The sequence below is a fragment of the Stegodyphus dumicola genome, chromosome 5 (genome assembly GCF_044657685.1).
Source record: "Stegodyphus dumicola isolate Sdum_Otavi_A_Nest chromosome 5, ASM4465768v1".
NCBI lineage: Eukaryota > Metazoa > Arthropoda > Arachnida > Araneae > Eresidae > Stegodyphus > Stegodyphus dumicola.
The window spans coordinates 96,592,749-96,611,229 of NC_140772.1; the positions used below are offsets into that span (position 1 = coordinate 96,592,749).

General features: G+C 30.9%; 1 protein-coding gene and 1 long non-coding RNA gene across 3 annotated transcripts in view; one reads left to right on the forward strand and one right to left on the reverse strand.

Moving 5' to 3' along the window:
* Nucleotides 1-18,481, forward strand: part of LOC146997169 (uncharacterized) — a 60,691-nt gene that overhangs the window by 3,524 nt on the left and 38,686 nt on the right. The gene's annotated exons all lie outside the window — the stretch shown is intronic.
* Nucleotides 9,769-18,481, reverse strand: part of LOC118186000 (uncharacterized) — a 43,795-nt gene continuing 35,082 nt past the window's right edge. For both annotated transcript variants that reach the window (XM_085816878.1, XM_035355980.2), the window contains exons 2-3: nucleotides 14,789-14,912; nucleotides 9,769-10,171 (exon numbers count right to left, since the gene is read on the reverse strand). In XM_085816878.1, coding sequence (XP_085673004.1) covers nucleotides 9,893-10,171; nucleotides 14,789-14,896 — 387 coding nt within the window. In that variant the 5' untranslated portion in view covers nucleotides 14,897-14,912 and the 3' untranslated portion in view covers nucleotides 9,769-9,892. The remainder of the gene's footprint in view (nucleotides 10,172-14,788; nucleotides 14,913-18,481) is intronic.

The window sequence follows — 18,481 nt, forward strand, 5'->3', positions numbered from 1 at the left end:
CTAGCGTATAATGGGGCATAATTGTAGTTTTAGTGCCATGCTAAAAACTCAAATGTTCATTTTCATTATGTGAGGCTTCTATGTTTAAAAAAAGGGAACAAATTATCCAACCGCTCGTAAACTGTGTGCTGTTTCTGATGAGATATTTCGTAGATGTTTTGAGAAGTTTAATTTCAGAAATTTCAGCCTCGAAGATGATGCCCTCACAGGACAACCATCATTAGTTAAAAGGACTTATAAACTTTTCGACCGCCAAGGCATTGCTCATTTGTTTGTTTAATATGCCAAAACGCCAACAATTCAATTTGATATTTACAGGAATTTCTTTCGCCTCCCATTCATTAACCAACAAAGAGACGGGGAGGGGAATTTAAAATGGTGTCGTTTCTAGTTCCTAAAACAAGAGATACCACTGAGCGTATACTAACTCATGTCTAATTTAAAGATAAGGAACCACAAAAGAATACTCTTGGGACAAGGCTGTCTATTATTAAGATAAATTGATACGATGTATTTGCGGATATTGCACCTTACGCAATTGTGTATTTTACGGGGAGTATAGAAACAGAGCATGCGATCTCGTCTGTTCGGGCGGCCTTTGGTCGTTTGAACAATTGGTGTCTTGGACGCTTTGGGCATGAAAGTGTTAAAACAAGATATCGCTAAGAATCCATATTTTACATTTCAGAAACTATAAAGAAAACTACATATTCAAGAATGTACAGTACATAATCATTTGAAGACTAGATAAACCGCTATGATATATGGGTACCCCATACTGAGCAGAATATGCTTGCTATGGATTCGGCATGTGATTCTTAGCTGAAAAGAAATAAATAGGCTCCCTTTTTGAAACGAATTATTGCTGGATAGGAGAAGTTACTACTATATAATAACGTTACACAAAAATTATAGTTTAAGCCAAAAGATCTTCCATTAAATAAATAGAGAGAGGGTTGCATTCCGAAAAAGTCATGCTTTGTGTGTATTGGAATTTCAAAGGACTTCAAGACTGTGAACTGTTGCCACCAAATCAAATAATAAATTCTGAAACATACTTGTCCCAAATGGCATTTTGAAGCAGAAATCGAAGCAAAACGTAAACAGAACTGATCAATCTTTGAGGTTCTGTCTTCCATCATAACAATACTTGAGTCCATACTTCTCTGAAATCAGATCTATGACTTATTGATTGTCACAGAGATGTTATGTATATCCCCATATTCGGGAGACCTTGCCTCCTCAGATTTTCATATTTTCAATGTACTTCAAAATTCTCTAATTCGCATTCACATCTTCAAAATTCGGAATTCACTTCCTTGAAGATTTAAAGAGCACCGCAGTAAAGTCTTTACGAATAAACTTAAAAAGTAATTTTCCAGCTTTCGGAGAGATGACAAAATATCAAAGAACAGACTTTTGCTTATATTATTCAGTGAAATTGTCTTATGTTTTTGCATCGCTTCATTTATATTTATGAAAAAAAGGCCTCAAAACTTTTGGGATGGTCCAATAGTTGAAAATACAAGGATAAATATTTTATAACATACTACCTAAAAATTATTTATCTAGCCGAATTAAGCCTAATAATATTGATGGCGAGGTTTTTATTTAATTATTTGTGTTATTATTAGGGAGGATATGGTAGTTATAAATAATTTTTTAATCTTCTGTATTCATTTTTAGAATATAGACCTTCTAATAATTACGTTAACGTTTGGCATTTTTAGCATTTATTCTAGAATAAAATAATCTTTATTTCAAATTAGATGAAACAGCCATGTTCAGACACCCTGAAAACCCTTAAAAGTAGGGTATTTTAAAAATAGTTTCAAGCAAAAGCTATAAGGTCATAATATTCTAGCTAATTTTGTAGTTCTTGAAAGCTAGAATACTTAAGAACTGTATAGCGAAATATGGCAGAGTTCTCGAAAGTAAATGACAAATCCAAAGAGGGGTTAAGTTTATCTTTTATTCCAACTGAAAACGATTAACAGATGGCCCCTTCTCGGGCTTACAATAAGCCTTCGCTTGGGCTTTAACTGAAGACAGAAAATAAGAAACTAATCAAACACTAACTAAACTAAAGTCAGCCGCAGCTGCACAGCAATAAATAACACAGTTGACCCTTATTAAAGATCACTGGCGAATACTAACAGGATCCCTCTGATTTTATAAGCAATCTATAAATTTAAGTGGAATAGACATCAGAAGCTTGAAATCGGGCTAAAATATAAATACTTTTTAATGATAATTTGGTACATAATAATAAATGAAAAAATAAATAAAAGTTATCATAAGTAATATAATAATTGAAATTTTGTTTTTAGTATAGTACTTCAATTCAGAACAGCTTTATCAACAAATTAGTGGTATCACTTCATGTAGACGTTTCAGAACAATAAATTTATTTCGAGCTTCTCCTCCTATCTTCCAGTCGAGTACTTCGGTTTATGTGCTATGTACTGTGACTTTCACTGCAAGTAATATCACTAATCTTTAATAAAGCTGGCCTGAGTTCCAGCGAATTGCAGTCAGCATGAAGTTTTAATTTATCCGTTACAAGCTGCATTACCCTTTTCCACCAGGTATCATCCTGTCAGCGTAGGTAAAGAAGCAGTCTATTAGTAAAGCAGGAAATAATTCTCAAATATGGGGGAACGGTGTTAGCTGGTATTCTTGTCATATTCTAAAAATTTATTCGCGCTCAATACGGGATTTTCGAAAGTGCAGAGAAACGGTATAATCGCATTAGGTTTTTGCAAACACCGAAAGTGTTTATTCATACCTATAATATTAATAACAATGCTATTTTAAAAGCATGATAAACGTTGCTGCATTCATTCAGTCTCCTTTCAAAATCCGTAAGTTAAAGAAAAACCTTCTGGCATACATTTTTCCTAGTATTAGCGTTTGCTATTCATGAACAATTTAATGTTAAAATAAATTTCCATCTATAAGATCATCGTCTATTGAACTTTTATTGTGGTGATCTCATGCTTTGGCGCGTGGTAGATAACAACATTTGTTTTTTCTTCACTGGTTAAGAATTTGCAGACTCTTCAAATACAGAAGTTGTTGAAACATTTTTAGAGATATACCGTTTTATTAATTTTTAAAATGCAAATAGTATTCTTCCAAATGTTCGATATGATAGCCTTTTGATATGACATCCAGCCTACAATTCTGTATCTCGATTTTCATGATAGATATGCTTTCGCAGAATTTCTATTGGTACTGATTTTTTTTTACGTTTTTCATTACTTCCCCTACTTTCCAGTGTCCATCAGTTGAGGTGTGTTTGTTCGGTGTCTGAAAGAGACAGCATTGTTTGACAGCATTGTTTTACGCCAAGCAGAGTTTGGCATTAGTGTAACCCTAAAGTTATTTCGTTTTTGCTTTATTAGTATGAATGATTTCTGACTTGATGTAAGAGCATATGGTTGCTCGCTCTTAGCTAAGTTACATAGGTAACTATAAGCACATGCGTGTACTAGTATTCAATAATGTTGTTTTTGTTAAAATAAATTTGTTATTGTTAATATTACAGTCCACTTACTGAAGTTAAGTATCATTAAATAAGTTCAATCTCAAACCGAAACATTCTACATACATACATCGTTGATTTTACACCTGCTATTATTTTATATCCCTGACGCCAACCTTGCGAATCATTATTTATTGTATTTTGCTTTAATCTTCGCATGTTTATCAACACATGACAACTTGAGTAATGACTCATGTAGCGTTGCCTAAACAGTTTTTTATGTTAGTAATTGGATAATAAAGAGTATGGTAACCTTTTATGTTGACATTACGCTTGGCGATGATTACAGATTCAAATTAAATGCTCTAAGATATGTTGACGAAGAAAACATTAACAAAACTTTCCATGTCCTAAAAAAAATTGTTAATGATACTCATAGGCCAAAAGATTACATTTAGTGCTATTTGAATTAGAAATAACAGATTTGTTAGTCACATTAACCCAGAACCAGCGACAGGGCTCATATGGCCACACCGGGCGACATAATTTAGGGAAAACAAAGGAAGGTGTTTGGTAGCAGAATTTAGGACCTACCAGAGACTGCATCCGCCGGCCCTCAATAAGCCTTAAGTATATGTGGAAATTTATTTATTCAGGCCTTAGATCAGCCTTAAACATGTGAAAGAAATAGACATAAGTATAATAAATAACTAAACTAATACAATTTAGGCTTAATTGTCTCAGTGCGCGATAGAAGCAAGATAAAATTTAGTGGAACAACTTGTCGTTAGTCTACAATCTCATGATACATAGCCAAATATGTATAGTGAACGAAAGCTAAATTTTATCATGATAGCCGGGAATTTTAAAAGTTTTCGGATATCGCAAACCAAAAGTGAAATTTTCCAGTTAACGGATTTTGTAAAGAAACGTGCAGAAGCGATAATAAATGAAGGTGATATAAATGAAATTTTTCATTGTGATGACAATGCTCCTCAATCATCAATCTATTAATGGATGGCGAAATCTGTAGTATGGTTCTAAATTCAGAAATACCGCTACCGATAGTGAAGAAAGTGACACAGAGGTTACTGAAAACAAAAAAATTTCGATTGACAGGTTAGTCGGAATTCTCGACACAGCAATTACAGGCCTTCAACAATGTAACAGAACAAGAAATTGTATCTGTCTGCAGAATTAAAGAGAAAGTATTAGCACAAAAAACAAAGCAACTTAAACAACTTACATTGAAAGAAAAGTTTACTAAAGTAAACGACTGAGTATTAGGCTTTTTTTTCAAATTTTGATATCCCTTAGATTATAAATGCTTCATTATTTCACAAATCACGATTTGTAATTTTTAATTTTATAATTTCTGCATGCCATCTTACTAGATTTAAACTGATTATCTAATATCAGGAAAAATCCCAAATCCGGAATCGCGGAAGTCCCAACGTGTCCGGATCTCGGAATTTGTTCTGTATTTACCCTAACATCTATTTATTGCAAAATAGAACACTCCATAAGATGTATGTGCACAACCTCAAAGAAATTCAGGCTTTCATGACTACAAATATGAAAAACAGTTACTACGACAAAGACATGGTCAATTAACTTCAGTTTCTCTGCAAGTCACGGAAGACAGAGTCTGATCTTATGCGTAAAGTAAGCTTTTGAAAGCGATAAAGACAACCAAGCTGATTTTAAAATATTATTTACGAACATAAAATAAATCATTTTGACAACACGTAGCCAAAGTTCTAAGTTCATAGTTGATTCATAAATATGCATTAGTCAGCAATAGCAGATAATAAGTTCATATCGCAGAAGTTAAATTCACTAGAGTCATTATTTTCAATTATTGAAATTTTACTGCAAGATTCGAGACAAAACTGAAAGCAATTTGTAACTAATGGTTGTATTTAAACATCCAAAATTTCTTAGTCAGGAAATATAGTAAATATATAAAACCTTCTGTTGTGAACATTCTAGAAATTCATTGGCTGTGTTAATACATAGATTTCAGAGCTTTAAATTGATTTACTGATATTAAAAATAACTTAAAAAGCAATCTTTTTATTATTAATTCATAATGCAAAACTTAAGGTATGGAGTAAAAACACCGATAAGGCGAAGCTATTAATATGAAATGTTTCTGTTTAATTGTGCACATATAACGCTCAGATTATTATACTTTTCCTTTACATCAAAGTATTAAAAAGTTAAAAGGCGAAGGACAAAATGATGATACAATGGTGTGTTCCCATTTCTGGGCTTCTTATTATTATTTTATTTATTATCATTTATTATATCTTCTTATTTAAAAATCTTCTAGGTTTACTCGAATTCAACAATTTTTATTCCACCCACCTCATATTTTCTTTCTGTTACCGCATAATTATAGAGGAAATAATGTATCTTTTTTTACGCTTTTTCAATCTTACGCATTGGCAGTACAAAATGTTGGCATATCAAGTTACATGATATTGATCACTTCTCTGGCCTTTAAATTTTAGTTTTTTCAATTAATTTTTTACATAGTTTAATTTAAATTTTGTTTGAGATAAATATGCTATTTTCTTACATTTTGTATTAAAATCGTGTTACACGTCGAATTTTTAGTTTTTCAGCTCTATTTTTCTTCTTTCCTTTGCCTTCTAAATTTAAATAGCAACGATTGGTAAAAATATGTATTTACAATTTCAACTTTCAAGAACTGTAGTACTACTTCTAAATCTGTATACTTCATTTTTATGAAAATCTTCAATAACATAATCACAAAATTCTATTAATTATGTGTCTGGGAATTTTCTCTTAAGCAGGATAACCATTTCAGTAAATTACTTGATATATATATACAAACCTATTGTACATTCTATACTACATTTTAAATTTATTATTATCTTTATATACCGTTACTAATCCAGCATCTCCCTCCAGCGGACGACTTGATGTTGTTCCATTGTACTCTGCGTCAATGTCACTGCTTATATCTTTAAGGACAACAGTGAATAATATAGTTTTCAATCAAAGAAACCGTATAATCTAAGAACACAATTTTAAAAGAAATCTTTAAACGTTGCATCCATAAAGAAAGTTTGGTTGCTGTTTTATTACTTTTTGCTTTTCATACAATAAAAGTCCAACAAAAACAAAAACAAAATAACAAAAATCAGTTGTCTTTTGATGAATCGATTAAGAAGAAGTTGAAATTCATAATTTTAATAATTCATTTTTCAGTCAATAACATTTCCTTGCGAGCAACTTCGCAAATGTATTCTTAGCATTTTGCTTAGAATAGAATAATACAATTTTGACTCCTAACAACTGTGGAATCAGTAGACTGAATGTTTTCTTCTTTTCCCCCAAGACTATATTTAACTCACAAATAAATATCTGTACGTACTTTATGCGCTCAAAGTTTTCCAGTCTGCTGCGGTGCACTTATCAAGAACTTGAAACGGTTGTGCACTATTCTTAAAATGCTAATCTACTAGAATCGCAAAGACAGACGTCATAGCTTATCGTTTTACCTTTCAGCTACAATAATCACGTACTCAAGGTAAACGTTAAAATAAAACCTATTTATTAACACGTCAACGTGACGCGCAGGAATATAATAGAGATAATTTCAGGTGCCTGCGAAATGCAGATCCAAAGTTAAATTCAAATTAAAATTGGATATATTATTAGCAGGCGCCTCAAGAAACCTTGGCTCGGCTCTCAGCATTCGTGGATTAAATACAACTTACTGACTAACGCTGATTAACAAATGCCAGCAGGAATTATCTCTTAAACTCAAGCACTCTGTGCTTATGTATTTTACCTAATCTCTATTCTGGTAGGAGTTGACGAAACTGAAAGTTGTAGAAGAGCGACGATAATAAGATAACTGGTTAACCGAAATATAAAAATGTATAGACTAACTACTTGTATTGCTTAAATTCTTAATGAATTTGGCGTAATTTTACCCACACCATTACAAATAGATGGCACCACACTTAACAAACTGCTCCAGGCGGATAGAGAATTTCTCATTAATATATCATAACGCATAAGCTTCTTTTACATGATGGAAATATAAATTAAAATTCTCAAGTAAAATGACTGGAATTTAAATAATTTGAATGAACTAAAATAAATTTTCCTCATTTAAATTAAGTTTTGAATGCGTTTAAGAAAGTATATTCAAAAATTTAGAAATGGATGTATTAGAAATCATGAGAATAAAGGTTTGATTTTGGTTTATTTTGTAATGGCAAGGCTCCAGAGAACTGTCTGCCTAAGGGTATGGATTCATTTATAGAGGACTTTCTAAGTGAAACTAGTTTGTATACACATGGAGAAATCAACGAAGATGTCTATGTGACCAAACTAACGTTTCTCGCGAATAGGCTGAACTACCAGCCTATTCGAACCGCTCGGCCGCTGGTGGGTCCTTAGAATAAAGGGAAAATAAACCATATAAGTGATATAATGCATGAGAAGGCTATCAGAATTCGGCAAGCAGGTTCATAACATTCAAGATTTACGAGAAGGCATAATGATCTTCATAAGCTCTTTAGCCAACTGGGCAATAATTACCGAAGTGATCGATGGAACTCTCTCTATAAAACTTGTATTTGGACGCCATGTACTACATCAAAAAGTCCACTACTTTCTGTCTCGACAATTATAGAGTGCGCGTAGATCCCTTAGAATATTTTCAGCACGACTATTGAGATTTTGAAATCCTTTGTGAAGGCATGACGATGCATGTATCGATAATCTGTTTCGATTAGCTTTATGATAATGTAATTATATATAAGGCAATCTGCTATTTATATTCTTTAAAGAGCATCCCAAACCATACCCCAATTGAAATGGGTGTAAAATTTTCTTATTGAATTTTTTAAGGTGCAGATTTGGATGCCAAAATGTCTTCGTCATAATTTGCATATTTTTGGCATTTTGCTGCATTTTTATTATATAGCTTAACTTGACCACAAAACTTTAGTTTGCAAACGTTGTTCGGAGACATTAAGTAGGTTTACGTCTTTACAATTATTTTTTACTGCCTTTTGCTTTAGAAATACAGGATGATGCATATCGCAATGCGTTGACTTAGAACTCATGCAGAATATGTGTGGCGTATTTAGGAATCACGCAAGTAATATACCATGGACGATGACGTATGTAGATGAGAATTTCGGCGGTGGTAACCTTCACTCGAACTAACTCTATTACAGACACTCAGCCTGTATTACGTACATTCTTATTCTAAAGAACGCGTTGAAACGTATTATTGAATCATTCCTGCAATGTCTTATATACAGGAGCAAAACGACGACATTTAGAGGTTATTAATATGTACCTATCGCATAATTTCAAAATTAAATTATGTCTGTATTGTCGTTTTATGCACTATATTAAAAGCCGTTGCGTATATTGTTACTTCTCATCCAAGAAATTTACTACAAAACAACCCCCAACTTTCTGTTGCTATTTCAGATTGAGAGATAATTGCCCTTCCTGTAATATGTAATGTAAATTGTTTATTTAAAGGGAAAGAAAATATTTTTGTCTATCTTTAAAAATGTGTTAACCAAATTATAGTTTTGTCAAAAAATAGTTCTTATTAAATAATTATTTATTCTTTACATTATTAAAAAAACCTTCTGATAGTAAGTAAAGGGAGTATACATATATAATTCCTTTGGCATTAATTTAAAAATTTCATATTGTTTTGCATATGCCTGACATATGAAATGAAAATTCATCTGAATATGTATCTATCTTTATCCTTAGCTTATCCAGACACATAACTAAAATGAAATTCATATTAGTGAATCAAAAGAATAATTTTTCGGTTTAAATCAATTCCTACATACTGATATTTTTAGAGCGAGAAAGAGATTCTGGAATTAAACATACAAAATGTTAATATTAAACCTTTCTGAACTGAAGGAGAATGATTTAAAACTATATTTTTAATAAGGTAGGGTAAATAACAAAACTTAAATATGATCTTCATGATTTTCCTACTAAATAAGAAAATTTAGAGCAAAATTCATACTTAAATATCTTTTTATTAATGGTTTACCTACTAGATGCTTATCATGGGTTTGCATTTTATATATACTTGTAAAGGCACTTGTATGTACAAGCACCTTTACAGTGAACTGTTTGAAATGTGTCTGAAAATATATCTGAATGAAATCTATCGTTCGTACTCGTAAACAGTTTTAATTATCAGTTAAAAATTCAACAATGTATGACTATATAATGTACAAGAAAGACGCACATTTTTCAATAAATATATTTATTTATTTGCTCCTGGAGAAGATATTTAATTCCGTAGAAGTAAGATTTATATTCTATATTGCCAAACTGAATCAAATACTGAATAGCACTTTAGTAAAATATTCAGCCTCTGCCGGCAGGAAACCCATTTGCAAATACAGGAATTTCATTATTGTCAGTCCGTTTTCCTCTGGATCCCATGAAACCAGTGGCTAAAACAGCCAGGGGGTCATGAACATTTACTGCTGGCCCTTTGCTTCTGCTGGAGAGGAATACAAAAGGTGAATGGGTGTTTCCTAGTCGTTTAGCAGCAGCATTTTCATAGCGAAGCAAACCATTTAGGACAAGTCTCATGTCTGGTCCATTCTTGGCGAAGTTGAAAATATCTTCATGATCGGTATCCTGCAATATGAAATAAGGTCTTTCAAATTACATACACATATGTAAAATTTCAAGATAAGTTTGGATATTGATTTAAATTTGCTAGAATATTTTTAAACTTTACGTTTTATAATGTAAAACTCCAAAGATGAAATAAACATGTTTGACATTACGTAACTATTCGTTAAGAATCGGATGCAGGAAGTTGGACTAAAATCAATCGTTAAAGAGTTATAAGATAACGCATTTCTTTTATGTTTTAAATTATATACACATATATACAGGCACTACATATGGACATTTATAATGCACCTATTCTACCGGAGTAGCAAGAATGCTTTATTTGCTCTCTTGGATTTTCACATAATAATATGAGTAAGTGTTTATCCAACAGCATTACTTATTGCCCAAAACATCTTGCCTGATACATGTGCATCTTGTATTACCAAAGAAATTTAGTGTTTTCTCTCAATAGTAATAAAACAATTCATCATTTTATTTGTACTGTGCATGCCACAAAACTTTTAAAAACTATGTGCAAAACCTTTGAATTCAGTTTAATAAGGCGAAATATTTTTGTCTTTATGGTATTGATTTCCTGTGACTTATTCCTCTTATCTTGCTATAATATTAGACATCCGATACACAACTCAATATTCTTTCAAATACTTTTAGCATGCATGGTATAGTGTAAGTAAATGCTGCAAATTCCGCCGTACATTCTATGTTTTAGCAGATAATTTCATTCAACAGTTCCTCCCAAGTATTTTAATGTTTATTAAAAATTCCATTTAGTTTATTCTAATATCATTTAATTTTTCTTTTTATATGTTAAGATAAAAGTTACTTACTTTGCAGCATTTACTTAATTCCTTCTAATATAAATTGATTAAATACAACAGGAAATTCGATAGTAGAAACTAATAATGTTAAATTTATTTACACTGTATGCTTTTTGATCTTCGAAGTTAAAAATAGGCATTACAAGCATTAAACTGTTTTTTTTTATTTTCCTTACATTTAATTTTCATGTATCTTACTTGTTTTCTATGAATTCTTGGCTTTAAAGATGCAAGTTTACTGCAGGTTTTATTAGCTACTAGCAGCTACGCTGCCAGCCTTCGTCTGACTTTTAAATGTACCGTAAAATGCCTGAAGGGAACAGCAAACGTTAAATTTAAAAGCTACGCAGAATTTTACTCTGCAGAACAGTTTCATAAAAAATGCATTACATATAAAAAATTACAATGAAATAAGAAATATCCTTTAATACAAATATTAATTATCCTAATAAATAAATTAACCAACTTCCCGTTGCCTTCTCTCAACAAACGTCCAGTATCCAAGATAAACATTAAATTTAAAAACTGTACAGAATTATCGCACTCATTTTTCCAAGTGGCAACAGTGCTGATTTTCAACAGTCAGCAGTCCAGCGTGCAATTGAATGAAAAATTGTTGCCAAAACCACATTTCTAAAAGAATGAAACTATTCAAAATGATACGATAAAATCGAAAAGCTAAAATTTTAAAAAATTCTGATTCGAATTTGGAAAAAATCGCTTCGAGGTGTACTGGGTCTTGTCTAAATGCACCTATATACCAAATTTCGTAGCCCTGGGTCTATACGCTTACGCACAGCACGAACGAAAGACACACAGACTCTTTCTTTTATTATATGCAGAGATTAAAAGTACTATCAGCTAGCAAAAACTGCATAAAACCAAAGAAAGTATTAATAAAAACGTGCTTATTTTAGTGCATGCGCATATAATTGTGAACTTTTCTGCTTCTTTGAGATTTAAATTAGGATATTTGCACAATTCAGACTTTGATATAGACTAATTTTATGACTGTGTAGTGTGCAGAATTTCACATAATGATAAGTGTAGTTTCATCACATTTTTGTTTGATTTTAAAAAAAACTTTATTTTTTATAGCTTACTCTTTCTTGTTCTTACAGCTAGTAAAAATGCTAACTTACATATTTCTAACTTTTATCAAAGCTTACGGTGTTTTTATTTCTTCAATTTTTCATTTTGTTTTAAAACTGCAATTTTAATCTATTTTTCATTAACTATCGAAAGTTCAATAAGGTAATTTAATTTTGGTAGGAACATTTTTGAATATATTGATAACCGGTGAAATTAAATTTGAGGTACTTAAATAAATGTGCTAAAAGTTAGTTCCTAAGATCTACGTGCACTATAAAAATTAAATAGAGCAGATCTCTATATATCTAAATTTGACTCGCAAATTTGAAATCAGAATTTTGGTAGGAACATTTTTGAATATATTGATAACCGGTGAAATTAAATTTGAGGTACTTAATAAATGTGCTAAAAGTTAGTTCCTAAGATCTACGTGCACTATAAAAATTAAATAGAGCAGATCTGTATATATCTATATCTATCTATCTATTCATATAGATAGATAGATAAATTTGACTCGCAAATTTGAAATCAGACGATCAGAATTAAATTACACAAACAAAGTAACTACACAAGAAGAATATTATTTTTTCAACAGTTTTAAAACATTCTATTTTAACAAAAGTTAAAACTGTTAAAAATACATTTTTGTTTGAAACATGGACCTAATTTACATTCTGTCAAAGTTGTCAAATATAATTTTCTAAAATTACCTTCCTTTCATGACAGTTTTGAAGATACGTTGGACAAAGGCTATTAAATGTTTTTCATAAATTCACAGTAATTAATTAGAAATTAATATTTTAGAATTTTAACATACTATTTTTATAGACGTTTATTTCTCGACACACAAGTTACCGCCCGCCGATGGAAGCTGAGATGATCTAACAGAGCATTAAAAATTCGAGGGTTGGTAAGGAAGCTGTTGAGAAGTTAGTGGCAGTAATAACGCAATTAGAAACTTTAGCTGCTTAAGCATTTCTTAAACAAAGTTTGAATTAACGTAAGATAACGTTAAATTCAAATGTAGGTAAAGTATTTAGAGACTACATATAAAATAGACAATTTACGCTAGTATCAAGGTAATAAATAACCAGTGCTTATTTTAAAACGCCGGCTAGCAAAATGCTAAGTCGGGACAAAAACTTGGACAGAGCTGACGATAGTAAATGGCAGCGAGACGAGGCTTCCAGAAACACTGAGTACCAATTAAGCTCTCGATTTAAATACACAAACAAATAATTTTCATTATTGTGAAGATTACAGAAAGAAGAAGTTATAGTAAAGGTTCAAATCGCAAAAACTGATTGATTAACATAAAACAAATCTGAATGGTTTAAAATTTTTAGTCTTAAAGAAAGACGTTTGTTAAGTCTTTTTACACTCTTCCTGAGCTCGCAGTCTACCAGTCTGCTGTTGCACTCACTCTTGCTAACGCTTTTTTTTTAAGTGTGTGTATTCTGTGTGTGTGCGTGTTTAGCTTTATTATTAAGCATTGTTTTCTTCGTACTTGCGCCATATACAGTTCAATGGTAAAACCACAAAATTTTTAAAAGCTGCTTAACAGCATATGATTAGAATTTCTGGTGCAGTGTCAAGTTTTGGCATACATTTTTCTATTTTTTCAGTCTCATCATAGTTTTCAATTTTGTTAGTAAATGGCTTAAAAACTTTTTATCCTTTTATTATAAATGTTTTTGTGTTAACTTTATTAAATATCTCGTTCTTCGCACTTACGCCACATAAATTCAATTCAACAGCAAAATCAGAAAAACTTAAAAGCAGTATATCTTTAGATCTTCCGACAGATAGTCTCGCAGGTTGGAGATAAAAATATTTTATTTAATAGAGCTGTCACTGCTCGCATTCAAATCGTTGAGTTTGTTAATGGAAAATTCGTTAAAGGTTTAAAAAATATGACATTTAATAAAAACATATGTAACCTTATTCCATAAAATTGTAAATGTATTCATTCAAAAGTGAAATAATTACAATGTATTTAATAACATTATTATTAATTCGAGGTGAAATCCCATTTCGAGACTAATAGCCTCATTTGTGCTGAAAATTTATAATCATTTTAAGGATAATTAGTCACTTCTTAATACATATTTGCACGAATTGTACGTAGGTTTATTTCTTTATTTAAGCACTGTAATTTAAAAACTGTTAGTCTAATATTCTAAGAGCATGTTCAGAAGCTTATACTCAACAATACTATATAGTACTTGCAAATATCATGCGCGTTCATCACATACTCTTGCACATGCTACTACGGGAATCGGTGGATGTGTATCAAATCCATCTCTATGAATTCTTTCAGAAGCGTTCGATTGTTACAGCTTTGTTTTGCACATTAAGTAATGAGCTTTCTTTAGTAACGAAATGTAGTGGAAGTACAAAAAAAAAACCGATACTTTTATGCATTTTAAGTTAGTGCCTACAAATCACATTTGGAAGACACCTAACAAATAATTGCTGCAAACAGAGAAATGCGGAAGTAATTCGAAAGGGACGCTTGGAGGAAAGAATCCTTAGAAATAGGCAAAGACTCCCCTCAAAAAACTTCGAAATTATGCTATCGAGTTCAATCATTTTATTGTTATTTATTTATCATTGTTATTATAAATATAATTTTATCTAATTATTTATTTAATATGTTAAATGCATTTAACCTTCAAATTTATAAAACAAATTATGTTTTTACCTTATCAGAGGCAGAGAACGGACTATCATTTCTTTGATCTTGGCTGATTGCTGTTCTCCAGAAAGCCAGCAGTAGAAGCAGCTGTGTAAAGTATCTGATATAATCCATCTTTTACGGAAATTAACTATAGTGTGAAATTAATACAAAATAAGCATTTAATACTATAAAAATAAGATTATAAATTTTTATAATTTACTAAAATTTAAACTATACATAACATACGAGTAATCAAATGCTTGAAATCGAGCGATGCGCTGTAAACAAGCTATTTTAGGGAATATACATGAAAACAAACTGCTTTACTAGATTTCTGTAAGAAAAGGTTCCGCAATTATATTTTTGCTCCAGCCAGATAACTAAAGGAATTTAAACTGGAGCTTTAGTTGGCAGTTATGAATATTATGTTGGGATATGTTTCCAGTTCCGTTTATTTTGTTTCCATCATTTTATTTGTAAAATTTCGATAATTAATCTTCCCTGTTGAATTGTACACCCAGACTCTCAGTACATATTATAATTTAACACCCAATATTCGGCAAACAAGATTACATATAGAATTCTGCAATTGGTGTTTTTTAATATTTTTTTCACGATTCTATAGAAATTGTTTTAATATACAGTATACTCTAAAATTCTAGAAATAAAATTTCATTTTTCATAAATATAATTGTTAAATTCTTCTGGATTCTTGATTTTAAAAATAGTACGATGTTCTTAATATTTAAATTTAGATCATGGTATTACAAAATTAATTAAAAGAGATAAAAATCCCTTCACATTAGAAGTTGTGATATATTTGTATCACTTAACGGTCATAAGTTAGACGTGGAGAGACAACAAAATATAGGCATTGGAAATATCGCTGGCGTTATGAAATTTTGAGAACTTGTGCAATCCGTTTAGTCTGTCAAATAATGTGACAAATAATCCTTTTACTTCTTACAAAGCAATGGAAGTATTGTTATCGCAGAAAAGTGTCTGATACACTATATCAAGGGAATTATACATTCTGAAAGTTCTTCGAACCATTTTCACTATTTTTTGCGTGATGTCTCTACGTACGGATAGAATAAAGGACTCTTTTTTGCAAAGCATATCGTAAAATGGTTTTAAAATGGAGTTTTCGTGATATCTGTACATGTATATCTATGTATGCATATCGAAAAACTAAAAAACGATTAGTGGTAGAAAGTTAAACATGTGACTGCTATAACATCTAGCTGTAGATTTCTCTTTCTTATTGCAAATGACAATACCATTTAAAATGACGAATACATTCATGTTTTATTGATTTCAAATTTAATTTTATAAAATTATCTAAATCTAACTATTAATGCAGTCTACCGGTTCTTATAATATGGAAAATTGTTATGAAAAAATAAAAATACAAGACGTTTGATTTCCATACGCAAAAGATTGACCGAGATATTTAATTTCAAAATCTGCAGTTTCTAATGTCATTTTCAATTTGCCTTGAGAGATAATTTAAGAAAATAAGTTTAATGAAATGCAGCAAAATCTGTGTATAATTTACAACAAGGAAGTCATGTGTCAAATCATGGTATCAAGTCATGTCAATCGTTACTTATTAAATCCGATGTTAGAGGTACAAATTGATTTCTTATTACAGGAATAAAATATAGCTGATACAAAAGAAATACTCAAAAACGTAGAACGAAATATGTAGCAAGTATAATAGTTAAAGGGCTAAGCGCGAACATATATGAAGGCCTCCCGCCAGTATTCCTTGAGAAAATGCTATTGCGTATGTCACATGACTCTGAGGGCAAAATGGACATTCTATAAGGGGGGAAATAACTTATTTTTTAAGCTTATATAAGCGATTGTAGTTTTCAAGAAAAGAATTTTTTTTTGTGTGTTTTTCACAGCATTTTGAAAACTCTACACTGTGAAATCCTAGTGTTTGATTTCCTTAGTTGAAGAGCGTCGCGACAAATTTGATAGTTATAATTAATGTTGTTAATCCCTCAACATGAAGATCTTCTCTTAGAGTTATGACGAAAATATAGATTTGATATTCTATTCCTTCAAAAAAAAATTACGTCACTCCGAAATAAAAATATAAACCTAACTGAATATTTAATATACAATTAAATTATTTGGATTGTTTACACAAAAATGTGACAAATAGTGTTCTGAATTAAAACGTTTCCATTAATTATATTCTTTTCATAATTCATCGCCCAGTTTTTTCTTCAAAAGAGTGGTGAGCTTTTATAAAAATCCCCGAAGCATAAATGTTTTTTAATTCTATGTATAATATTTTGTTTTAAACTTCGACGCTCAAATTACCTTCCAAAGAAAGTGGGAAGCAGGAATATATATTAACAATTTGTTGTGACTTTAAAAAACTATACAGGTACCAAACAGCTATTATATCAATGCTAAAAACTATTAATTACTTTAAATTGTTTCGATACTCGCAGATTACCAGAGTTTTTTTTTACTCTGTGTCGCTATTTTTCTTATTGAAGTTTATCACTGAATGTCTAATATTAAATGAACAGGCACAGAAGTAAAATTGCTTTAAATTTATTCTATCTCACTATTTGCGATGGATTAAATTAATGTATACAAACACAAATTTAACAGAGAACTTGATTCGGTTTAAAAGTAACTTGTTTTTCACAATTTCTATTATTTTAAAAATTTGATTTTAACCTGGGCAGAGACATCAAGCTTTGCCTAAATCGCAATAGAAATTCAAAGAAATGACTTACCAAATCATCATCTAATCTCAGTATAAAATATCTTATAGAAGACTCGCGTTGGAGTCGCCAAAATGTTACTCCAACAGGAGCAATGCACAGCTGGCCAAACCTTTTACATTCCTATTCCTAACTGTCTAAACTTTAAAGCAAAATTGTTCCCTTCAAATCCCTTCAAATCTACATAAATTCAAGAATAAGCGAACCTCTTGTCCAAAACAGGCAGAAACAAAAAAAAAGGTAAATAAAATAATATTTCATTACCAGAACTTATGTCAGATAGTTTGTTCAAGTATGTTCAGCCTGGGCTTATTCTAGTTACCGAGCACTGTTCTTCATTAAGAGAAACTGCAAGGTTTCTAAATAGTGCAGACTTTGTGTAATTTCATGCTGGTGTCACTGATTTAGAATAACAACTTTCAAGATATTCTGTAGAAGCCAGGGAGACCAGATGTTTTATTTTATGATTTTCTTGAGGTCACTGAAAAGATCTAGAATGGTTTACATTCATTGTCAGTAAAAGTACCATTTACTTTTATACTGTAATTCGCTCTGTAACAAACAAAAATAGTTTACATTCATGTCAGTAAAGTACCATTTACTTTTATACTGTGATTCTCTCTGTAACAAACTGAATGAATAGATATAAAATATGGTCATGATCTGAGGTAATAATTTCAAGCATCTCTTCAGTTTAACACCGTATGTTAAATATTTAAAACACTTTTGGAGAGACATCCAACCATGTTATATTTAAAGTATTAAATGATAATCATAACTGATAACCTAAGTGTAATTATAGGTGAAAATCAATTAAACTGAAGGTGTGCTAAATAAAAGTTTTGCGCTGCACCATGAATTAGTTTTTAATAAAATGCTTAGCACTAAATTTTGGAGTAATTTCGCAAATGAATGACGCAAATTTGCAACAAACCGAAGCGTGCTCTTTTAATCAATCACCTAA